Consider the following 25,598-nt stretch of genomic DNA (forward strand, 5'->3'; position numbering starts at 1 on the left):
CAACTTTGAAATTATAGAACATGTTACAATCTAATGTCATCAATGAATCATGTCTACTATGAATGTCAGTCACAGCCACAGCCGCAGACATTCAAAAGCAAGGGCATCAGTTTAATACTATCTTTCTCCACATCAACCAGGAAAACCAACACGTACACTAACACTTGAAACTTCTCAAGGGATCGTGCATGTGGTCTTGTTTCTTTTTTTAAGCCCCTAGAAAGCGAGAAGGACAATTCAGAGTATGCAAACATTGAGATTTACTTCCAAGGCAGCTGAAGAAAAGGCTCACGCCAAATGTAATAAGGGCTGTAACATTAGTACTTTATTAATTAGCTGAAAATAAGTTATTTCCAACAGTTTTGTATTTGACATAACAGAACACATCTGTTTGTGCTTTAGGAAATTTTTGTTTGCATAAAACTCGGTAATTTTTAAAAATAAAATGTTTCATATGAGGCCATTTCTTAGCTCTGTTTTGATTCTGTTCAGTCCATACACTGTTTGTGCTTTAGGAAATTCTTGTTTGCATAAAACTCAGTAATTTTTAAAAATAAAATGTTTCATTCATGAGGCCATTCTCTGTTTTGATTCTGTTCAGTCCATACAAGTTGATTCTCTAGACTAGAGCTGGTGTCTGCTCGGCTCAGCAGGCACACTTTGGATAAATAGTTACAGTAATGGTCGTAATAAGAAGTAAAACACATAATTTAACATCTAATTTGATGTTGACATTAGAAGTTTCCTCATCACTGAGCATTTGTAGTTGTTTTTTAATAAATGTGGTTTTACAGGCAGTGGAATTCCACACTTTCTACTCAGTTTTGCCCACAGTGATCCTGTGACACATAAAGACGTAAAGAGAGAAGGAGAGAGAGCGAGAGAGTGTATCACATGCTTCTAACACTGAATAACACCTTTGTTGTTGCCTCTTCACAACCTCTGGATTCATCCGCCTCTCAGCCGCCTGCTCGGATTCAATTCCAGCCTCTTTTTTTTTTTCTAAGTGCAAATACATTTTACTTACACTGCACAGTTAGTACTCTTTAAACACTACTGTAGATTATTTTTTTGTTTTGACCCATTTTATAAATCCTGTCATTTATATGAAATAATGTTTAACCATAGAAACAATGTTGTCATGAAACATTTGCAATATGGAAATTATTTTGGCAACTTCCGACACATTCTGAATATGTGTGAATATGTGTTTTATTATCTGAATGCAAGTACATTTTATTAGACATTTCCACATATGTATTATTATTATTATTATTATTTTCTGCATTTTGAACGATAAAACAATGATCGATGGTTTCACTTAAGTTTCCAGACACTAGTAGGTGGGATGACACTTGTAAACACTTGTAGACACTTTTAAAACTGCATTCAGTTATTTCTTTTATGTGTACCATAAAGTAAACACTTCATAGTACTCATAAAGAATCAGCACTGTACCGGCAAGGATGAAAAAACACATACACTCTGAATAAAACAATGATAAATCATGAAGCATTAGAAAGGACAGAGAAAACAAAAGATAAACTACTGTTTATTTATTCAACACCTTTATCCTAAATGCACAAATAAATAAACTACTGTTTATTTATTCTAATACAGGAAAAACACAACACCTTTATCCTAAATGCACAAATAATGTGTTGTTGTTTATCTGTAACCTCTACATTAGTGTCTTTAACCCCTTACATTGTCCTCGCAAATGTCAACACCTTTGTTCACCTGCAGCCAAAACCATCCAATATCGTTTTGATTTTATTTAAAGTACATAGTAAAAAGTGATATTGAAATCCATGTTGTAAAAAAATGTTTTTTTCTTTTTTAAATATTGGGCCAATAGACCATGTTTACACTACAAAAGTATAAGCATTCATTTTATTTGGGGTCAGAATGATGACATGAGGGTTTACCTTTTTTTTAACAGTTCAGAAACACACCAGGGATAAGGTGAAGAGCGCAAAAACAAGAATAACAAATTTTCAAGAAAATAACTCTTATTACCCAGTTAGGTTTTAACCTGAAAATACTTTTCCATTTCAGTAATGTATTCTATTTTGTCACTTCTTCTATATTTTGTTGCTGTTGTTGTTTGCTATTGAAGTATGTGTGGTCTACTGTGACATGTTATTGTGGAGGATGTGGTGGAACAGTTCCTCTACTTGTGGTGGAAGAAGGAGGACGGTTTAGTTGCGGCAGCCAGAAGCATGTTGGCTTGGTTCTTGTGAGTTATGTGGATCTAAAATGACGCAAACCAATCACATGATTATCTGACAAAGAAGTATTTTAATAAAAAGAAAAAATATATATTATCCAATTTACTATTTAGACCCAAGATACAACAATGCTCAGCTGGTGAAATCTTAAATACAGTGTAGGTTGATTGTTGTGGGTTAGAATTGTTAGATATACTTACAGTGCAAGGAGGCTGCATCCACGGCTCTCCGTCGATCTGCATAGGCAGAGCTTTGATTGTCCTGCACAGAGGGAGGAGTCAAAGAGTAAGAGCTTTAGTTACAAATAAAGTATACACAGGCAAAGTAAGTAGTAGATAATGGATTTTTAATGTCCTAATATTGGGCAAACTATATGGCAACTCTCATGGTTGCAAAAACACAGCACAGCTGTGAACCTTGATGGTGTTTACGGTTGTTTCTGTTGTTTTTTAAGAACATCACCTGATGGTGATTTGAGAAGTCTGGGCCAGCCTGTGTCCAGCACTCTTCATCCCAGTGTAGATTTGTCCCATCTCTATGGCTCCTCCCAGCCCCACCACCTCCAGCCGCTTATCACTCATATCTGCAGGGTGATCATACACGTACAGAAAAGAGGACAGCAGTAGTATTAATATCTGAAGTCAGTCCACTGATAATTTGAAATCTGCCAAAATATAGATTCTTCACCTTGCGAGACTGATTTTAGGAGTTCAGGGTCAATAATAACTTCAGAGTGTTCAGCCTCAGGTGCACCATCAGACTTCTTGGATTCCCCCCACAGGTTGGATCCTCCATGCATGCTGGGTATGTTAAGGACAGCTATTCCCTCTAGAGACAAGTGACTCAGTTCTACGAGCTTCCCACAGCACTGGTGGAGGAAGAGTGGTGAGTTTTTACAGTTAAAAGTTACCATAGATCAGTGATTCCCAACCACTGTGCCGTGGCAGACTAGTGTGTCGTGAGAGATCATTAGGTCTGCCGTGGAAAATTTCACTTAGTTGGACTGAAATCTATTATTTATTAATTGCATATCATTCTTCTTTGCTCTCAAAGCATGAAAGGTAGAACAATTAAATGCTCTTCTGATGGTGGCAGCAGATGGCTGTGAAAACTAAAAAAAAAGATAATCAGATCATCTTTGTCAGTGTCTTTCTCCAATTCCTGCCAGTATACCAGTGTTGTCTTTAATTAAACCTGCTGGGGTTTTAGTGAATTATGAGGTCATTTACACTAGAAGTGATTATCTTATTTCATTACAGCTACTTTCTGTGAGAATTTTGTTCGGTGATGTGACGTGGGTTTTTTCCCTATGATGTATATGTGGCTGAAAAAAGCAGAAACATTTACCTCAATCGAAAGACAGTCTGTCAGCTTTTTGCAGGAGGCAGAGATAGTTTCAGAAGTAGCAAACTCAAAATACCACAGTTTGTTCTTCATCCTTTAAATTCAAGGGAGATCAGCAAGAAAATCTTCGTTAAGTCCTGAAGTCAGACAGTAATTACACTTTCATTTATTAATGGAAAACAGTTCATGCTGCACCTGCTGTTGAATCTCTGAGGAAATTTCTCTCTCATGGAATGGAAACGATGAGCAATAGAGGCATCCTGCTCACATTGACCCAAACAAAACGTTACTCATCGTAGTGATCCATCACACAGTAGTGAGAGGTGTGAGTACTTTTGATAAGGCGGTGACTCACCACTCCAATAGAAAAATAGTTGTTAATGATCTGGTACGGTACGGGGTCTCCGATCTCCTGGGGGTCGTCAGGTATCACCCGGATGCTCCAACGATCCAGTGGAATCACCGTGCTGACTTCAATCTCCTTCAGGATTTCTCGCAGATCTGACCCCTCGTAGCCTTGAATAGTAACAGACCAACAAGGCCAGTTTATGAGTAGTTGTTTTTCAGTTTAGCAGTACTGCGCGTGTTGTTTTACCTCCTCCCCAGCGAAGACAGCGAGCCATGTCATTCCCAGTCCCCAGAGGTAGGACAGCTACAGGAGGACGCACCGGAAGTTCAGCTTTGTCTGAAATCACAGAGACATGAATTAGGAGCCTGTCTGCTGAGCCCAGACCAAACATCAGAACTGCAGTACCTATAGCATCCAACAGCCAGCCGACAGTGCCGTCTCCTCCGCAAACTAAGATTCTGTAGTTGTTGAGGTTGTGGAAAAAGTGCAGCCTAAAAGTCAAGGTTAGGTCAAGGTGAAGTCAAGGTTAATGTCAGGGAAAGAATCACGTGCTTAAAAGTGCTGCGTACCCTGGAGCAGGTCCTCCGTTGGACAGGTTGTAGACTTGCCGTGGGTTCAACAGGACATGAAACTTTCTGAGCACTCTGCAGCAAACACAGAAACAAATCAGATAGACATGACACACAAGTTAAACAAACATTTGGCAATTATTGACTTAGTATTTCAAAAAATGTAAAATATAGCGTTTTTAGTGGAAAAACATAACATACATAATCCAGATCTCTGTAAGTAAAAACACTTCTTACTTTTCACCCTGTTTTCCTCCACTTTTTGGATTGACAAACACCAACAGAGGGTGGGCATCAGAAACTGGAGCACACTACAAAAATAATACCTTCTATTAATGAAAGACAAAAAATGTTAAACTATATCTTATAAATACAGTATTGAAGTTTTCTTTAAAAGTGTTCAGTTCTTTGACAGAGACTGACCTGCAGGATGTGGCCGTCAGGAGTTACATTCAACAGAGAGGTATCCTCCTCCTGAAGGGGAAATAAAATAAAATGAATAAAAACAAATCAGATTTTTACACGTATCTTTTCTTTGCTGTTTTTCCCCCGACCTTTGAGACAGCGTACACGGCCCATTTTGCTGTTTTTTTCTCCCCCCTGACCTTTGAGACAGCGTACACGGCCCATGGAGGCATTATATGGTCTTTCAGCGGCCCACAGTCACAGGTTGGGTCGGAGAGAAGACAGTCTTCATGACGCTTCATGATGACAAAAGAAAGACACAGTGAATACAGAATATATTTTGTGAATATCGGTCGGAATTTGTATAAAAACGATGATCATTTTGTGAATATCGGTCGGAATTTGTAGAATCCACGGTGCTCACCCACTCCTGACACCACACACAACGTCTTCCCGCCAAAGTTTTGATCTTCTTGTGACAGACCTGACATTTAGTACTGCTGCCTTCAGCTCTGATCCAGTCATGAGCTTTAACCTGGGACACAGAGGAGACACACACACACACACACACACGTATGATTGATTTATATCACACCTTTTACAGTAATTTAATCCCAGACCTGTGGAGGAACTGTTATGTAAGTGGAAATGTGATGTTGTGTTTTCTTACACCAATGTCCTTCTTAGACTTGACAAATGTGCGGGCACAGGGCTCTGGGTTCTTGTTGGCACAGTTACTGTGGACCGTGTACTTGCAACCTGTTGGAAAACAGCATATCTAAACATCAGAATGAAATTCCTTTTTTTAAATATAATACTTAATTCTATCGAACTCAAATATGGTGAAACAGCCAAGTCAGCGGCATTAGAGATCTATTTTTTTACACATGTTTGCCCCCTGCTGTCAGCTGTGGGCACCTACAGGTGCAGCAGAGTCCCTGCTTCCTGAGGCCGAGGAGCATGTTGTGACACAGACTGCAGTAAGTTGGTTTGTTGAAGTTTTTCATCCTCCATATATGCTGTCCATCCTTCTCCGGTACCTGTGGGGGAAAGGGTCAAAAATGAAAAGGTCTGTCTCAAAGAAAAAACTCACAGCGATGTTATTGTTGTTGGTGTACATCATCACTGATAAATGTGAGGAATTATGCAGCACATTTTTTTCCTTTATATGTATTTAAGAATGTCTACATTACTAGTTGTAATTACAGACATCTCCAATCTCCGAGTTCTTTATTCTACTTAAAGGGATGTGACAGGTATCAGATGTTTGGCTGGCGTTGGCGGTGCCTGCAGACAGTAAACGTTCCCTGCATCATTCATTTTCTGCCCTGGCATTATCCATTAACGTTCCATTAATCACCGCTTCCCACAATGTGCTTGATTTAATTAAATTCTGTTTGATGTCATTTCCTTAAGACCTTCCTCTATTTTAATGACTGTCGTTTCCGTAGCGTACGCTGTTGAAAAGATTAATTCTCTGATGGCCAGCATAGCAAACCTGTTGAGTCAAAAGGACGTCTGAGAGAAGACCGTGCACATCTTCTGGAGGTGTAAAATAGCATTACAGTGACATAATTGCAGACCACATTATCACTGACTTATTGTCAGAATAGTAGGTTTAAATTTGCCTCATCAATAGCTCACCTTTGCAAATAGCACGACTTCCTGTCTCCCTGTAACTTTCAGATTCTACAGGCACTCGTTCACTCACCATAGTGGCCAGAGAAAAGTGTGAAAAAATCCTTTTGTTAAATTTTCTCAGTTTTGTTGTTGTTGTTGTTGTTGTTGTTGTTTTGCTAGATCAGTAAATCAACAAAATGTCTCCTTCCCAGACTCTCAGCCTCAAAGGAGCAAAGACTGCTTCTCCTACTACAGGGTTGCATGTCTGTTGTGATTTGTTGGTTCAGACTTGCAACATTATCTCCACACAAGAAAAAACAAAGATGTTTTTCCATGGTTTAGAAGTTTTACTTAATTATTTTGCTTTAAACCACGTTTTTAAGAGGAACCAAGTCACAACATGAATCTTAACCCAAACAAATAGTTCTAATTTTAGTCATTAAGAATGAAAGGCTCCAAAGAATTTTTTTGCGTCATATTGTAGGGTGTGATCCGGTCTGTGATCGACTGGTGTTTATACTGTAGAAATGTTTGGTTTTCACCTTCAGTCCAAGCAGAACCAGGAGAGGTACGTTGTTCATGCCTCCTTTCAGCCATTCCTCCAGCGTGACCGTCCCACTGGCATCAACATCGATGGCTGTCATCATGTCTTTCAGCACCTGCGCAAACACAATTTCTCATTCATTTATCATCCGTGAGCGCTTCATTAAACAAATTAGAACTCTTGAACGTTGGAGCAGATGTTTCCCTTTTAAAAAGTAGGAAGGAAAGAACTTTCTTACTGTTCTGAGCTCCGTCACATCCCAGCCCAGGTAGTCAGCTGCTCGCATCATTTGGGTGATTATCCGATCCACTTCCTAGAGGGCAGAGTATAATTTACATTCACAGTGGACTTTGGTCTAGGTCTTCTCCACCTTAGTTACATACTGTCCAGTGAGAATGGCCAAGTGTCACGAAAAAGTTTTTAAAAGGGATTTCCGATATTACCTTTTTTTTAATATCCTATATGGCAATATTGTCCAAACACCTAATTTTCGATAATAACTGATACTGTTATAGGCCTGGTAGTATTTATCTATATCTATATTTATTCATCTGTTCAAACCACTGTACAGTATGGAATTAATTAAATGAGCTGCAATGCTGCCATCTAGTGACTTCACTTTGGTATACAGCCGTTTATCCCCAAAACTTTCTAGGGCACACACCGGTTTTTATCGGGTTTTTATTATATGAGGAAAAACCAATAAAGATTTCTACAGACATTACTAATATGCTAATAACGGGCCGATAAAGAAACTATTTTTTGAATCTACAGGCTGTCACTTCAAAGGCATATGTGCCACGTGTCAATCGTTCCATGGTCGAGAACAGTTTTTTATATCAGTTGATGTAGAACCAGCCCTTATTTATTGTACTGTTATGAACTGTGAAAGGCGTTCATACAGCAGGTGCAGCAGGGCTGTGAGTTATCTGTGGCTGTCAGAGTCTGTCTGCTGCCCTGTTATATTTTTATGGCTCTGCAGATAGTGCAGAGCTAATTATTATTTTTAGACAGACTTTAAGTTGGAGGTTACCCATTGGTCTTTGCACTGAAATTACACGTACATAAATACATTTAAACTGAGTTTTCACTTTTATACAGGTTTCATCTTCAAACAAATGGTGCACCTGGTAAAAAATGTAAATGCAGTGGTTTAATGAACTTGCCTGCAACACACCATAAAAAGCTGGGACCATAGGTCGAGGACAGAATTAACATTACTGCCTCTGTTGCAGAGTAAGGCTGTGGATGAACGCCAGTGAACTCCCACTGTTTGAAACACTGTCGTTGTCATGTGAACACACTGTTGCTGTTTTTTTTTTAGTCAGCGTTTTTTCTTTATCATCTCAGTGTCTTCTTTAACAGATATATAAATATATATATATATATGTATGTATATTAAATATAACTTCTCACCACATGTGAGCAACAGTGTAATTGTCCAATAGGAGCCCTGCCACATGCAGTGAACTACTGAATCATCAGTAACTTACGCAACTGTCCAGGATTCCGTTGACGTCTTTGTCGTAAAGTCTGAAAGTGACTGAAAATAATGGGAAAAAAATGTTTATGTGACTTTTGTTTCTTTAACTTCAGTAAACCACTGCAAGAACTTCAGAATACCAACATTCAAGCTTCTCTCGCGGCTTCCCTTCCTCCAGCACTAAGAAGTAACAGGACACATCATAAAGAAAGACTCCTCCTGGAATCAGACAAATGTTTATCACATTAGAAAAAGTTCAACGTTGGATAGCAATAGACCTGGGATGTTAATGGAATACAACAGTATCAAGGAAAATATTACAACTGGAATAACATCGCTTATGTTTAAAACTATAAAAATTCATGTCTGAGATCTCTAAACCAAAAAACTGACAACAGATTTCCACAGGCGTCTCCAGTTTCTGGGAAAACCGGGATAAATTACCTTCTTGGTTGGACCGTTTTTTTGTGTCCCTCTCTGCGTGTTGGAAATAGTGAAAGAGGCGTCGACAGAAATCTGCAGGAAAGTCATCCACCTCCAGGTAAGTCTTCAGAAAGAGACTCAAACCCTTTTCATCGACGCACTGAGGAAGAAACAGTTGTCAGAGAAGATGAACGAAAAACTTTTACAACAAATTTGAATTACTTATGGCACAATTACAATTTGAACTTAATCTGCACAAAGAAATGTAAATACTTGACATCTAATTATAAGACAATGATGTTTGGGGTCAAACAAACATACTGACCTCTCCCACAGTGTGCTGGGCCAGACGGCCGCCCGGTTGAAACTGTTTAATGACATCTTTCACCTTCAAACTGCTGTCTGTGAATAAAACAGAGGATAAATAAATAAATAAAAGTGTTTTTTTTAAGCTCCATCCCTGTTGTATTTCCTGTTATTAATGCATGGAATGTAAAAAAGGAAACACAGGTACTATTTGCTATAAAAATGTTTATTTAGTTAAAATAATCAAAATGTTTAGCAAAATAATGTTAGTTTAATTTAAATAATCAAAATGTTTAGCAAAATAATGATGAATATGATTAAATATAATATTTGATAACATTTAATATAAAACTTTGGAGGAGTGAAGAACTGCCCTGGGTCACAGCTCCTCCGTACCCTGTCTGTCCCTCCTCTCCTCCATCCTTTAGTTTAAAAGGCATTAAGAGTTAAACAGATGAATGAGTGAATGAATACATAAGAAACAAAAAGATAAATGCCAGAAGCAGAGCTGTGACAGAGAGAGTGTGGTAAGAGTAATAATTGTTCTTCCATTAGTCAACATTATGAAACACATTCAGTCTAAAAGCCTTTGGATCCGTTTCATTTCTTCTAAACCCTCTAAGTGGAGCATTTTGTATTTTTAGCCCCATAATTCTCTGTGCCTCCACTCACGAGATCCATCAAATTCTGCATTACTTCTGAACAGCAGCATATTTGGATTTTGGAATTTTTGTTTGTTAAGCTCAGGAGAATTTAAACTCCCGGCCCAGGGGCCACTTCCGGCCCCTAAACCCTCCAAATCTGGCCCGTGACCTGATGTTGATGAATGATTTTATTTTTCCATTGAGATAAAAAAAATAATTTATGAATGAGACAAACAATATTTGTACTATAATTTTTGGTCTATTTATTTATTTGTTTTGTTTATTTATTGACATATTTTATGCATACAATGTAAAAAAAATTAATTTCTATTAAAAGCACTCATGGACATAACGAAAAAATGCTGGTCATATCGACAAAAAGTGTTTAACATGGAAATAATAATAAAAATGAAGCGAAAGTTGTTGAACTCACATTCCATGTACTGCTGCAGTTGGATGAAGTCCACGGGCGTGAGGGACCCCTCTGTGTCATCAGGGGAGGCCATTCTGAGCAGCTTTGAAAACAAAGGAGAAAGAATGCAAACAGGGTGAGTCTGGTTGTCACAGCAGAGTGCTGGAGGCAGGAGGACGACCACTGTTGTGATACTTGATAAAACAGATTATTCATCATTCAACTGCTGACTAGACTCTTTCTGTTTTTACACTGAGCTGAAGTGCTACCTCCACCCAGTCACCGCCTCTGTGACACGTCCCCCAGGATCAGCTGCTGGTTGACTAACTACTTGACCATGTTCATCAAATGAAATCAGTGAAATATCTGTCCTCCACAGGCAGAATATTTCCACACACAGGTCACAAAGAAGCAGTAAGTCATTACAAAGGTAGTAAAAATATTTTAGCAACAGAAAAGTAGCATGTTTTTGTGTTTACTCACCAGTATAGTTTGTCTTTTTTATTTTTGTATTTTTGTTTGAACAAATTTACCTAGAGACGAATATAAACATCCAAAGATGTTCTGTGATATCACAGTAGAGGAAAAAACATATTCATGAAACAATGGATCCCAGATGACAGGGTGGGTGATGACAGCAAAACATCCCAGACTTCTAGGTCATTTGATAGTAGTCTGCTTTGGCACTGACTCATAATGAACTGGTTTTCCTCCATTCCGTGAACTGCACACAACCGTACAAAGTCTGACACTCCCATGTGCACGGACTTTCCAGAGCTTAATAACTGTGGGGTATTTACACCATTAATGTGATATCCCAGAGACGTAAGACGTAACCTTTTTTTTTTTTTTACAGAACCAAGAGTTAAGGGCAAATGAGGTCACAGGTTTATAGAAGAGGACTGGAGAATGACAATGAGATGAATTGTTTTCTGTGTCAGACAAAGAACATCGCAAATATGAAAACATCAAAGTAAATATAACCTTATATGATAGATAAATAATTGTGATTAATTATATTCCAGTTAATTCATTTCATATATATAATTCATATAAAAACTGTGGATTTAATGTGGACAGTAGTTATTCATTCATTCATTTAATTATTATTTATTTTAAATCCATTCCATTATTGTTAAGCTTCATGTATAATCCCATCATTATTAATCAGCACCACACTGTCTGCAGACTGATTCACAAATCATGACAGTGTAGATTAAAAGGCACATCCATCAGAGAGGATTATATCTGCAGATCAAACAGACTGACACACAATGTCCTGTTTTTAAAAGTTGTTCAGGTGTTGACACAAAAAGAAAATAGAAAATACCCCCCTCTCCTCTCCCCCCACTCCGCCGCCCCCACCCTACCCCTCATTCTTACCTTTTCCTGGTGTGCACTTAAACTTCGGTAGAAACCAGCAGAGCGTGTCCCTGATGATCAGCTGCACCACACTGGACAGCACCACTGGCTGTGTTGGCTGTCAACAGTCAGTGTGTGCCACAGTATTAGAGGATAGAAGGGATTAAAGAATGGGTGGAGGAAGAAGAGGAGGAGGAGGAGGAGACACACACACTCAGCCGTGATCACAGTCACTCCCACAGTCACTCCCTACACTCACAGGTTTGTTTGTCAGTCGGTGGCACTTTAAACCTTACTGTTAACCATTTATTCTTGGTCATAAGATCTTTAGATTTGTCTACACAGTAAAACATTAAATTTGATTCTGTCCTTGCAATCTAAAAAGAGACAGAGACAGAAAGTTCTACACTGTTTGCAGCAGATACTTATTTTACTACTCATCTAATATACTGGTGGTGACAATGAAATACTTTTTATAGTTATGTTCTCCAATAACTTTTTTTGATATTGCTTGTGAGAAGACGAAAAAGTTTATATGTTGCATGTGAGATAAGAGAAAAAAATTGCACTTGCTGAAGATACTACATATATTGCAATACAACATATATAAATTGTATGACTACTGCTAATAGAACAATAATTTAAAAACCAACGCTGTACAACGACAGGTCCAAATGTGCCATTTACGAAGCAATGTGTTATTAATAACAGAAGATGGCGGTAAAGATGTTTGGTTACAGAGGAGCGCTCACTATTGTTTTTGACAGAAGAAGACGACGTTGACGCAAGTGTTTACGTTTTTCTTCTTCCGCACTCTTGGAAGCGGAGTACCATTTACCAATCTGACGCTAAATTCTGTCTTTCTGGGAATACCCGCGGCCATGCTTCTTATATTAAAATTAAGCAGTAGAGATACTAATCAGATTAATATGTTTATAACCGTTCGCCGTCGTCTGTAGACGTCGAACTGAAAGCTTTTCCTCTCGCTTTTCATCGCAGGCAAAGCTAACGCTAGCAGTGCTTTAGCAGCGGCTGTGGACGTAAATTGAATAAGTGATCTCCAGATTCGCTTGAGTTCACTTAGAAATCGAACAAGGCAGTCATGGCCACTAGGCGTCTGACCGATGCCTTCTTGTTAATGCGGAACAATGCAATCCAAAACCGGCAAATTTTGGCTGAGCAAGTGAGTACAAACGACCCCCGTCTGAGTACACGTAGCAATGCTGCGGTGAGTGGTCTGCATCGTTTTGACATTTTACTGTGTGTTTGCATTTTAGCCAGTCACCCAGAGCTGTCAGCTAAGTGCAGCTGTGTGCGCCTCTCACTGCTGCTCTCTTCATATGTTTGTTTCCACATTCATTATCATCACCATCATCATATTATTCTTAATATAAATTCCATCGTAAACATTTGCAAACCTGCTCGTTTGACCAAGAGAAGCCGTGAAAGTACTGTAAGAAGTCGTGTAATATCTTCTATTTACAGTGGTGATGGGGGAAACGAAGAAAATGAGATGTTGGCTACAGTAGCATCTGCCATTTTACACTCGACGACGTATTCTTAATTACATACTGTAACCCAGGTGTACTGTGGCACCTAAATGGTAACTTGAATCAAAATGAAAAATGTTCTACTAAAATCAGGGCCCTAACGTTATGTCATGATAATGACAAGCTGTGATGCCTTAGTCTTGTCTGGGCAGATCGTAATGTTTTGCGACAGTAGAAAAGTATATATACCAGTTCATGACACTGTTGGTAGAGAAACTTGTACAAAGAAACTTGGGTCTGTAGTTCAGTAATTAATATGGATTTTATTAATCAGAAAAATAGACCTTAAAAAGAACATTTAGTGATGCCTATAATTGAATAGTATTGTAAAAAAAAAAATCTCATGAAGTCAAGAGAAATAAATGTGTGTGATAATCTAGCATAGATGTCTTACCGCATTGGAAAATGTCATGAACAAAGCGACATGGGTTAAGAGTTTCTTTAGGAAATCATTGGCCCTTTACAATAAGAGAAATAAGTGATAATCTAGCATAGATGTTTTACTGTATTAGAAAATGTCATGGACAAAGCAACATGGGTTAAGAGATTCTTTAGGAAATCATTGGCCCTTTACACAGTCTGCAGCCACTCTGACAGTTTTATAAGTTACCATGTCGTATGAAACCACACTGTGAGCCTGGGGTAGCAAAGACGACAAAAAGATTGAGTGACTATGAACTGGGAAAATATTTACTGTAAATTCACATTGTATATACAGTGAGACGTGTCCTTACGCTGCATGGACTTTAACACAGTTTTTCTATTTCACTTTAAACCATCTACGCATGTGCAAATTGCATTTTAAGCTGCAAACATAAATAAACTTCAAAAAGACAGTAATTCATGACGTAGAGACACATCACAATAAATAGTTGTACTGTATGTTGTCATCCTGCCCCAACCCTACATTAGAATGCAACTGGTTGGCTCCTTTTGTTATGCGACTGGGTTAGAAACAAGAGACTGACTGAATCATGGACTTAGTTACAGTGACACCTTTAACAACAAAAAGAGGTTCAACGTCAGGTTCAGGTTAGCAATAGAAGTAGTAGGTTTTCAGGATCAATCGTTTCCTGACGTTTGTGTCAATTCATTGCTGCCTCAAAGCAGAACATTTGTCACAATCGTGCATTTTCATTTTCTCCGTGTCACAGCTAATTGTATACAGTGGAGCACTCTGTGTGGTTCCTGAGTCTCAGTATGGTAGAGTGAACTGTAGTGAAGAGCTCATATTGAACATCAGCATGCAGAGTCAGAGAAACTAGTGTTTATTCTCTGACCCAGTTCTTTAGGACACAGGATGTTATAGTTCACATACTGTATGTACTCCTAGTCCCACTGGTGTTTTGCTTATAAACTATTAGCATACCTTTGAGCATTCTAGAAAATAATATCCATAAGCCCAAAGGTAAATGTTATAGAGAGGCCTGTACAAAGTCTTAGCTACAGTAACTGACAACAATTACAGAAAACATGAATCTTTTTGTTAGGACTGGATGCAAACACACTCCTGTCTTTTCACTGCTGTTTTTTTTTCTCCTGGGCTCACTCTCTGTTACCTCTTCTGCTTCTTCTTTCTCTGTTGGATGGGACCACTGCTATCTGTCAATCACATTAGGAGCTTGATGAGGTACTGCTCTTTTATTTCCCGTGCAGCATTGCTAACACTGGTGTTGTTGTTTGGGTTTACTACATTGAGTGTATGCTTTAAATAATTGTCAATTATTTGCTAATGTATGAAGTTGGCTGATGATCGAATGGCCCTGGTGTCTGGAATAAGTCTGGACCCTGAAGCAGCCATTGGAGTGACCAAGAAACTTCCCCCAAAGTGGATCGATGGAATCGATGAGGTGAAAATTGAATGAGATATTCTTTGAGTCTGATGGGAGTCCATGTGTAATTTTCTTTCGCTCAAAATTGCTTTTGAATACTTCAGATCCAATATGAAATCACAAGGATTCGACAAAAGATGAAGGAACTGGCCCTACTTCACGACAAGCACATGAATCGTCCAACGCTGGACGACAGCAGCGAAGAAGAGCATGCAATAGAAATCACTACACAGGAGATCACACAGGTGATTCACTTCACAGACCAGAATTTAAACAGCAGTGTTTCCCACAAGATTTTGGTGGAGGGATGGGGGAGTTAGAGCTCTACAAGATTTTGGTGGAGACTGTGGTGGAGGGATGGGGGAGTTAGAGCTCCCTTGCAAAATTGGTGGAAAATATATTCCGTGATGCTATCTCCTCCTGTGTGTCCACTGCAGATGTTTCACCGTTGCCAGCGAGCTGTGACAGGTTTGCAGGCTCGCTGTGGTCACTGCACCGAGCAGGAGGAGCGACTCCTGAGGAACGTGGTGGCGTCTCTGGCACAGAGTCTGCAGGAACTCTCCATCAATTTCAGACACACACAGTCTGGCTATCTAAAACGTAGGCAGACCTTCTCCCCAAATACTTTGACTCCTGCTGCTACAGCAACTGTCAGTGTCCTTCATCATCTCATGTCGTTGCTTTGTTAACCAGGTATGAAGAACCAAATCACTTTTTTGACTCTGGGCCTTTAATGGAGGAGGATGAAGATCTAGCGCTGTATGACAAAGTGAGTGTGACTTTTTGCCAACTCTGCTCTATAGGCACTGGTGATGACATTTGTACGAACCCAAAGATACAATGGAAATATGTTTAGCAAAAACAATGTAATGTTTTTATTTATGTATTGATTTGCAGGTGCTGTGACAAAATCTAATGTCAAACTAAAGAGATGATTTGTGTTACTTCACTAACAAGTTATATTTTCTTTTTCCTTCTCGTGTTTCAGGGATTTACAGATGACCAGTTAATGCTGGTAGAGCAGAACTCAGTCATGGTTGAAGAAAGAGAGCGGGAAATTCGACAAATAGTGCAGTCTATCTCAGACCTGAACGAGATTTTCCGGGACTTGGCTGGAATGGTTCTTGAACAGGTAAAAATAAGATTTAAAAAATCTACCAGAGCTGCATTTCACAGAGACTCATACAGCTGGAAAGTAATTTTGCACCTTGCAATTTTTTGTATTATATTGCATAATTTATACTTTTGCACAACTACTTTTTGGTGTTTATCAACAAGTGCTGTTTATTTAAAATACCACACTCAATACAAACAGTGGAAGAGACAGTCGTGGTGATCGTGTATAAAAAAAAAAGGTAAAGATGTAACAGTTGTTGTGATCTACCTTTTGCTGGTTTCTTTTCAAGGGTACCGTACTTGACCGGATTGACTTCAACGTGGAGCAGGCCTGCGTTAAGACAGAAGATGGATTTAAACAGTTACAGAAGGTAAATGTCACACTGGTCACTAAAATGGTTTTTTGTCCATTTAAGGTTAATTTTATTTCTTAGTAAAAGCAGTTAAAAAAGACACTACAGTAAAGTTGATACTTTTTGAATTGAACATAAAAATATATATATATGTGTGTGTAATTCCATGTTTTCCTCTGTGTGTGTGTGCAGGCGGAGCAGTATCAGAAGAAAAACAGAAAGATGTTGGTCATTTTAATCCTCTTCGTCATAGTCATTGTTCTAATTCTTATTCTTTTTGGAACAAAGTTTTAGTCCTGCATTCCACCGTCTGTGTGTGTTTTCTGTGTGGCTGTATGTTGTGCCTCTGTGTGGACTTGGACTTGGACTTGGTTTTACTGAAAACAAAGCTGACTGCCTTTCAAACCCACTTCGACGTGACAGGAAGGGTCCCGTGTCTGCTTGACTGTGTGAGGAGATTTCTGTGATGACGTTTCGGTGAGAGAAACAATCAGCCGTCTGTCCGAGCTGCTCTAAGACATTTAAATCACGTTTAACCCTCAGTGACAGAGGTTCATCAAACATGGCTGTGCTGACATTTCTGTCTTAAGAACTTTGGGGTGTTTAAAAAAGGACTTCCAGAGGCTGAGACTGTGTTCTCTGCTTGACCTGAAGCATTTGACATTTCCTGTGAGTAGAAGATTATTTTTGTCTTTTCAACATCAATGTGAAAAGAGAAACGCTGTAAACAAGAAACTACAGCAAAATCATTTTGATCCTAATTTGGGCTGCTGGAACAACTACTTCAGTTGTCTGAATCATAGAAGAAAATTACCTAAAAGTTGTGCAGTACAAAAAAAAGCAGATGGTAAGTAGACTGTCGTACCGGATCAATCGGATAATATCAACATTAAAGAATGTATTTTATGTAAACTCACTCACATTTTTATTTTAGAACAGCTGTATACTTTATCTTTCCATCGCCTCCCAATCACTGCAGCCCTCGTCCCGCTGAGGTTCAGTATTTTGTGTAATGGCATTACCAGGTATGTTTCAAAATGTAATCATGAAGTACAAACAAATACTGTTTGGTTTGAGGACCATGTTTTTCTTTAATTGTGTATATGTGACACCACACTTCACTAAGCCCGCCCCCTCTTCCTACTGAGGTCCTTGCTTGTCCACTGATGATGCCACAAACATTTTGCCTCTCAACTCTGATCTCTTACCATTGTCACACACTCACCACACCAGGCTTTGAGAGCTTGTTTTAAAAACACTTATTTTTATTTGTTTTTGTTCATTATGGTCCTTGTATTAAGTGCTACCTTAAAAAAAAAAAAGAAAATTGCAGTTTGCACAAATTGAAGCTTGGGTAGGATTGGGGAGGTGTAACCGATGTGATACTACTGGCATCGACATATTGAGAAAAACTATAATTGATTTATTTATTTTAAATAGCTTTGAGTAGCCCAGAGGTTAAGAAGTGTGAGGCGTCAGACCTCAGGCAAATACTGTTCAGTGAGTACATGAGTGTATGTGAAGCCTGTACCTGCCTGTTATCGTCCACTCCAGTGAGAAAGCTGTGAACTGAACTAGTCCAACACAAGCAAACCTATGAAGACTGCATTACCAGGTTGTTTATTTGTTTTTCTTTTGTTCTCATTCTGGACATGTCATATTTTAGCGAACTGTTGGAGTCTAATTCTTTTATAAAGACTGATGAGCTGAAATGATGAAGAGCTTTATTTGATATATATCTGTACACAGCTGTTCAGTTGTCTCATTGATGTGAAGTTATATGTGTGTGTGTGTGCGTATGTGTGTGAAAAACAATTATGTCTTATAGGTACTTCACTGGAGTTTTGTTTCTGCAAACAAAATGGTTAAGGACAATGCAGCTTTTTCAAAAATAAACAAGGAAAGTGGTGTCGATGTGTGTCTGTTGGGAATGCCATATATTATTTAACTTTTACTAGTTTTAAATTTGATTTTTTTCAGAGTTGAGGACAGTAATGTCAGTAACCTTTAAGGATTTATTTACTAAATATCCATAAAAAGCAAGAATTCTTTTAATGTACTTTTTTGCAGTTTAACCTGTTGAAAGAGTCTCAAACTTTTATAAAAGAATATTTTGAGAATTCTGACATACAGTTTATGCTGGTGGAAATCTGGAATTTGGAAGTGAAAGCCCCACTTAATGTTGGAATCCTGAAATTTAAGGAATTTTGACTTTAGTTCCAGAATTCTAAGATATTTTGACAACGATTTTAATTTCTTACATGGAATGCAATTCAAATCAATAGAATGTGTAAAACTCTTGGAAGATAACTTAAATTTCTCGTACAGAACTGAAATTCGTAGGATGAAATTTAGAAAACGTTGTATTTTAAATCTGCATTCTAAAATTTTCCCAAAACACAAAAAATGATGACTTTAAACCCAGAATTGTTCGTTGTCACTACTCGTTTAAAGTTCACATGTTGGGAGCCACACTCCAGAGGAGGCAGTAACGTGCCCAAAATCAGCTTGGACACCTCCATTAACCACAAAAAGAAGAGAGTGCTCCGAACGATTTGAGTTTTATCCATATATTAAAATTATAGAATGAGCTTTACCGTAGAAGAAGATAGCCCGTTCCCCGCGGATGACGGCCTGTTCGCGGACACCTTTTCTCAGGATATCGACTACACTCTGTGGGGTCAGCAGCTGAGGATTAAACAACTGTTCGGTGCGAACCTCGGCGTGGCTTCGACGGTCTGGGATGCTGTAAGTCTGCAGATACACACAGTTCAATCAGTGAGACAGAGAGTGGATTTTCTGTGTCAGTTAAGTTGTGATGATGGCGCTTGTGTGTTGGGTTTGTTTAAAGGCTGTGCTCCTGTGTCGGTTCCTGGAGCTGCAGCGTGTAGAGCTGAGGGGGAAGCGTGTGCTGGAGCTGGGAGCCGGGACCGGTCTGCTCGGTACTGTGGCGGCTCGTCTCGGTAAGTAAATAAAACACACACTGGGTTTATTTACTCACAGACGTTCTATGTACACAAGTTTTTGTTGTTATTTTTTTTTTGTTTTCCCTCTGCGTCTCCACGTGAGAGAAGAAGAACGAAGTTGCTCCTTCACTCTGTTCACTCAGGTTGCTCATTGCTGCCATCTTCTGGCACATTGCAGACATGCTGCTGACGTGTTACAGACAACAATTCAAACAAACATTTTTTTTCTTTTTTTCTTTATGCTGCATTGTACTATGGTACATTACACTATAATGTATTATGCTAAATTATACTGCGCTCTTTACTTTACTTCACTATACTGTAACTTCATATACTTTACTATTTTGTGTTGTAATTTACTGGACTCTTCTAAACTGTAATATATTATTCCTAAATATACTTTACTGTGTTTTATATATGATATAAAACACAGTGAAGTATATTACAATATTTTATAACTTCTAGCTTCCACTGTATTAAATCATATTATACCCCACTATTCCTGATGTTTTTTATATAAACTGGACTCTATTACAATTTTTTGTACTACATTATATATGGTATATCATACTATTTTGTATTATGCTACGATATACTGTAAGATTCTGACCTCGGGTTTGGTCTGTCAGTGAACTCATTTCCAACATTTGTCCTCAACTTTTCTTCAACTATCCTCTCCTGCAGGTGCGACAGTTGTGCTCACCGACCTTCCCGTGGCCGTCCCACAGCTACAGTCCAATGTTTCAGACAACATGCCAGCCAGTGGTTGGCCTTCCACTCCTCCCAGAGTTCTCCCTCTGTCCTGGGGTGAGGATCACAACAACTTTACGTCCGACTGGGACCTGGTGTTGGGGGCAGATATAGTTTACCTCAGAGACACGTTTCCGCTGCTCATAGAAACACTTAGTCATTTGTGCAAGAACGGAGCTGCCGTTTACCTGTCATCAAAGATGCGAAAAGAACACGACTGTCCGCGTTTCTTTGAGGAAGTTTTACCGAGAAGATTTAATGTGGAACTTCTGCACCGTGATGAAAAACAAAACATTAACATCTACAGGGCATTTTTAAAAAGAGATCAGTGAGAACTGGACCAGCCGTCCTCAGGACTGGGTCTGCACCGTGAGATCATCACTATGATGCTACTGTTGTTGTTTTCAAAATCTTTTTAAAAAAAATTTAAATAGTGTTTCAACTTTTTTCAACAAACTTTTTAAAAAAAATTTAAATAGTGTTTTGTACAATTGTCACATCAAATTGAATTACTGCTGATTCATTTCCATGAAGTGAATTTCCTACTTTACAAGTGAACTTACTTTGACTCAAGGATGTAATCGACAATCAACCGACAAAGAAGGACTGTGTTCAAAATACGTGTATTTTTTTTAAAGCATTCTGATTTTTAATTTGTTTTCTAATCTATCTAAACGTGAAGGTTGTTGATCTGTTGTTTCTCTCTTACCAAATAATAATGTTCATAATCAGTGTTGTGTTTTTATCTGGTATGAACAGCAAAACAAAGTGTCCTTGTTTTTTAAATCGTTACAGTGTTAATAAAAGGAAAAAGGATCAAACCCAGTTGCAAACTTGACTGTGATTACAGTGTTAATAAAAGGAAAATCAAACCCAGTTGCAAACTTGACTGTGAGTGTGTTTCAGGTCTTCATCTTCATCTTCTACCAATTCATCAAATATTTCTGGTTTTATTATATTTTCTTTTCTCCATAAATAACTTCATCAAAATCTTTGAATGTAACATAATTGTGAAGTCGTGATTGTCGTGTAGCATTCCAACCCTATCCCCACTGTGCTGTCATTAACGGGCAGTTCTGTGTGTGCGTGTCCTTCATCCTCTCCCCACTGTTCTCTGCTGATGCACTGAGTTTCCGTTCAGAGGAGTAAAGCCTGTTTGTTACGCTGCAGAGTTGGAAAGAAAAGAAGAAAACCCTGCTGCTGCCGCACTTTGTCTGCTACAGTTCAGCAGACAATACAGCAGATCCCTATCTCCACACAGTCAGCCGGTCGTCAGGCCCAGCATCTGCAGGTGTCAATCACCATGATCAACGGAGGCCTGGTTAATAAGAACGTTAAAAAGTTTTAATGTCCCACGGACCTGGAAAAGTCTGAGGCCCAGTTTTCTACACACGTTTAAATTAAAAATTGTTTTATTTTCTACTTGATTATGAACATGAATGTTTTGTTAAAGTACATTACACAAACGACTGTGTTTAATAGATGATGATGTGGAGTGTGTGTGTGTGTGTGTGTGTGTTTGTCATTGTTTTGTTTCTTTTTTTCTTTTTAAAGAACATGTAAATTGAACTAAAGTATGATGGTTGATTGAAAATTCATTGCATACAAAATGAGCAGTGAGTTGTTTTATCCTACTGGCCAGCGTGTGTGTGTGTGTGTGTGTGTGTGTGAGGGAGGGGGGGGGTGAAAACCACAGTTTCCGAATCTTTGTCCCATTTGACTTCACTTCAGCCCGTCACACATCAGCAGCAGCAGAGACTCTGATCAGAGAAGGACAGCTGAAGGTTTGGTGATACTTTTGATGTATATATATATATATTTATTTTATTTTTTTCAGTTTTAAATATATTTACATTTCTACAGACAAATTATTGACGCTTTGTTTAACGTGCCATGTTTTTTCTATGTTTCAGATTTTGCTGAGATCTGTTGAATGATGGAGTTCAGCTGGGACCATCAGGGACCACATTACAGCAGATACGGTTCAATTCCTGGGAGAAGTTCTGCACATGAGTGAGTTCATTTACTATGAAAGTGTGTACATTTAGTTGTAATGTCTCAACAAAACTAATGGTTTGCTAATATATATTTCAGATGTTTTGCTTAAACATGACGACATTTGTACCAGTGTTGATTTACAAAATGAAGTGCATTTTCATACAGGGAAAATGAATAATAAAAAAACAGTTGTGCCAACATTTGATGTATTTGAATTAATGCACATATTTTCCCACAGTTACCGTACCAAGCATCAAGGATCCCATTGTCTGTTTTACTATGGTGAACAGCAGGATTCAGGCTCTGAATGTAGTTACTGGACTGTACCAGGCTCAAGACGAGGACGGGCTCTACAGGACTCTGTAAACCAGACGGACCCGAGGACATTCTCTCCATCTTCCTCTAACCTCCCTTTTATTCTGGACTCTCAAACTCAGCAGCAGCGAGCTGTTGAAGAATACCTCCAACATGAGAGAGCGAGGGGCAGAGAGAGGGCTGCAGCTCAACAAGCAGCGAGGCAGTATGAAAGTGGATTTCTGAGAGGAGGATGGCAGAGGAGCAACAGAGAGACGTCCGGTAACAGACACGACAGCTACCAAGAGCTGAAGGCCTGGGCCACTCGACATGGTCTCTCACTTCCTCGGAGAAAAAACACAGCGGCAGAATCTCGAGGCAGATCTAATGGTCTGTTGGTGAGCAGCGAGACACCAGGGAGGGACAGCAGGACATGGACAAACCTTCAGGTCGTGGCATTGGATAACATTAGACAATCTGCAAAAATCAAAGAATCAAAACTTTGGGACGGAGGCGACGGACGACAAACTCATCAACTACAAGCTCCTCTCTGTGATTTCTGCCCTCCAGTGGACACTAGAGACAAGACAAGTTTCCAGAAAATGATGTTTAGCCAACCTCCTGGTTATGTCGCTCCTCCCTCTTATGACAGCCCACATACAACCACACCTGTGATACCACACGGACACACCAGCTGTGAGCAGGAAAATAAGAGACACAACAACTGGACACGGACAACACCTAAAAGACATGATGTGGAGGTTAGAAGACGGGCAGAGAACCAAGACCGAACAAAACCAACTGCTAAAAAAACCTGTGACGTCACAGACATAACACCAGGAAATGACTACACCTTCAAAAGTCTGAATCTGGAAACAGATAAACCAATGACCCCAAAGGTCATTGAAGGTAAAAGGTTTAGAATAAGGAGAAAGACGGGTGGACTGACCATATTCTGCCTGGTTTCCAGAATAGCCGACGCCACAGAAACTCCCTCTCTGCCGCTTAGTCGCTCACACAAAGATGTTCAAGATGCAACAAACTTAGTAGCGGTTTTAAAAGACAGGGGTGAAATTCATCAAACACAGACATTCGCTGACGAAGTTGACTTTAGGGTATCGTCTCCCGCTGAGCCACCGACGTTCAGCTCCAGAGATGATACGACCAAAGAGAAGAAGATTCTAGAGATCACAGACGACTGTCGGTTAAAAACATCAGAGATGCCTAGTTTTTGCCCAGAGAAAAATGACAAGAATGAATCAAATTCTACACTTGGGAGACGAGAAACATTTGTAGAGCCTGTGTCTCCAAAATATCCTTTGTGGAGGACACCACGTTTGACAAGAACAGCTGCCACTGAAAGAGACAGAGTGGAATCAAATCACCCAGGCAACCAAGAAAATGATAACAACGTCCATCCAGTCGATGTTGACGTCAGGGACCTGGTCCCTGACACGTCGTGTGTTGTTAAAATGGAACTGGTCCCTTCACCAAAGAAGGATCACGTTTGTTATCTAAGCTCCACAGTAAACACTGAAGAAAATACCAGTGACATCAGTTCCAGCACCAGTCCTCCAAATCAGGAAGTCATTTCAGATTTACAGTTTAACTTCCCACAGATAAAAGACAGATGTGTGAATGAGTCTGGCTGTGGATTAGAAGAGAACAAATCTTTTACTTGTCCTCCTCCTTTCACCTCCTCTAAAAAGGAAACGTTGGAGGAGCGCGCTGAAAGAATCCTGGGTATCTCTGTGCAGAGCTTCGTCACAGAGAAACACCAAGAAGCTCCACACTGGGTCGACCTGTGTGCTGAGCATCAAGATGACGGAAGTAAACTTTCTCCACACGCAGGTGACGTGCATGTGGAGGAAGAACTGATTTCAGAAAACAGTGATGAATCCTTGGAATCATGTCAAACTGACACTCAGGCCCTGAGAGAGAACCGAGATCCTGAGGAGCAGGTACAAAATGAAGACGGGTTTCTGCAAAATGTTTCCCAGCTCTTTATTGGGTTTGAAGAGAAGAACAAAAACTCTGAAACTCTGGAGGGAAAAGACATTAATATGTTGGAACCAACCAACGACAAAGGTCCAGATGAGCAGAATCAGGATGAAGAAGCTGCAGATAATTCTTCAACCAAACAACCATCCCAGTTTTGCCAAAGCTTCTCTACTTCTTCTGTGTCTTCTGAATCGAACCCCAATTCTCCTCTACATGAAACTCCATCAACCACAGATGAAGATCCCAGTCCAGAATTAGCTTCGTTAAATACATCTGAAAACCACACACATTTTTCTGACCCGCCTGGACGTAAGAATTCCTCCTCGAGCTCTTCTCCACTTCATTTTGATTTGACCCCTGAATCTAAAGAACCACCGTCCAATGATATGATTTCAGACAACAGTAAAAAATCTAAATTTGTAAATGATGAAATCTGTGACGTCTTGATGAACCCTGAGGACCAAGATGTTGTCTCCACAGTTCCTGGAGAAGAAAGTGACGTCACAGACGAGGGACAGACTGAAGATGACAATGTTTTAGAAAAACAACTTCACGGTCGTCAAGCAGAAGACGCTGCCTGTGGAAAAGAGCCTCAAATATCTGAGGAACACAAAGCTGATACGGATCCAGCAGAACTTGGAGAAACCACAGCTACAAACGAGATTTCAGGAGGACAAACTCGAGAGAAGGTCAATGTTTGGCTGCAACATTTAGTGAATGACAAAGATGGTTTAGTTTCTTGTGAAAAGGAGACTTTTGTGACTGGAGAAACAGCAGAAAGAGAAATCAGTGAAAGAACCAGCTGCTTCTGTCAGACGCCTGATGAACAACAATCGGATTCTGACCAAGAAGAAAGTGTGTCGTGTAAAATAATCAGTCAAGATAAATTACATTTGGATTCTGCTGAGAATCTATCAACAAACAATCAGAATAATTCTGCAGACTGTCTTGGTCAGGTCCAAGCTGAAATCTTGCAGCTCTTAAACCCTGGTGATGAAACCTCAGACCCAGACTGTGAGGTGTCGTCATCATCAGACTTCTCAGAG

The 25,598-nt window shown here is 39.3% G+C and overlaps 3 protein-coding genes across 7 annotated transcripts; 2 read left to right on the top strand and 1 right to left on the bottom strand.

Annotated features, from left to right (window-relative positions):
- Positions 1-1,544: 1,544 nt before the first annotated feature.
- On the bottom strand, positions 1,545-11,841 carry dgkab (diacylglycerol kinase, alpha b). Its single transcript, XM_008320096.3, has 25 exons — positions 11,714-11,841; positions 10,352-10,433; positions 9,294-9,370; positions 8,990-9,128; positions 8,690-8,764; positions 8,556-8,605; positions 7,301-7,375; positions 7,061-7,177; positions 5,821-5,938; positions 5,569-5,657; positions 5,323-5,433; positions 5,099-5,194; positions 4,917-4,967; positions 4,731-4,804; positions 4,494-4,568; positions 4,330-4,415; positions 4,171-4,260; positions 3,931-4,091; positions 3,771-3,835; positions 3,579-3,669; positions 2,919-3,099; positions 2,694-2,814; positions 2,432-2,492; positions 1,635-2,254; positions 1,545-1,567 (listed from the first exon to the last, which is right to left on the bottom strand). The coding sequence occupies exons 2-24, from the start codon at positions 10,422-10,424 to the stop codon at positions 2,174-2,176; spliced, it is 2,157 nt and encodes a 718-aa protein (XP_008318318.1). The 5' UTR covers positions 10,425-10,433; positions 11,714-11,841; the 3' UTR covers positions 1,545-1,567; positions 1,635-2,173.
- Positions 11,842-12,457: 616 nt separating this feature from the next.
- Positions 12,458-18,457, top strand: stx16 (syntaxin 16). Of its 4 annotated transcripts, none has more exons than XM_008320097.3 (9): positions 12,459-12,920; positions 14,861-14,872; positions 14,985-15,092; positions 15,179-15,319; positions 15,512-15,677; positions 15,758-15,843; positions 16,063-16,206; positions 16,481-16,561; positions 16,736-18,457. In XM_008320097.3, the coding sequence occupies exons 1-9, from the start codon at positions 12,795-12,797 to the stop codon at positions 16,835-16,837; spliced, it is 966 nt and encodes a 321-aa protein (XP_008318319.1). In that variant the 5' UTR covers positions 12,459-12,794; the 3' UTR covers positions 16,838-18,457. The 4 variants fall into 4 exon arrangements, with proteins under 4 accessions (XP_008318320.1, XP_008318319.1, XP_008318321.1 ...); XM_008320099.3 differs by having other exon boundaries at positions 12,459-12,875; positions 16,736-18,451; XM_008320098.3 differs by lacking the exon at positions 14,861-14,872 and having other exon boundaries at positions 12,458-12,920.
- A 130-nt stretch (positions 18,458-18,587) lies between these two features.
- On the top strand, positions 18,588-21,085 carry eef1akmt3 (EEF1A lysine methyltransferase 3). 2 transcript variants are annotated; one of them, XM_008320101.3, is made up of 4 exons: positions 18,588-19,291; positions 19,395-19,506; positions 20,194-20,683; positions 20,729-21,085. In XM_008320101.3, the coding sequence occupies exons 1-3, from the start codon at positions 19,130-19,132 to the stop codon at positions 20,589-20,591; spliced, it is 672 nt and encodes a 223-aa protein (XP_008318323.1). In that variant the 5' UTR covers positions 18,588-19,129; the 3' UTR covers positions 20,592-20,683; positions 20,729-21,085. The 2 variants fall into 2 exon arrangements, with proteins under 2 accessions (XP_008318323.1, XP_024915998.1); XM_025060230.1 differs by having other exon boundaries at positions 20,194-20,672; positions 20,717-21,085.
- Positions 21,086-25,598: the final 4,513 nt, after the last annotated feature.

The sequence above is a fragment of the Cynoglossus semilaevis genome, chromosome 11, assembly GCF_000523025.1.
Source record: "Cynoglossus semilaevis isolate Cse_v1.0 chromosome 11, Cse_v1.0, whole genome shotgun sequence".
NCBI classification, from domain to species: domain Eukaryota; kingdom Metazoa; phylum Chordata; class Actinopteri; order Pleuronectiformes; family Cynoglossidae; genus Cynoglossus; species Cynoglossus semilaevis.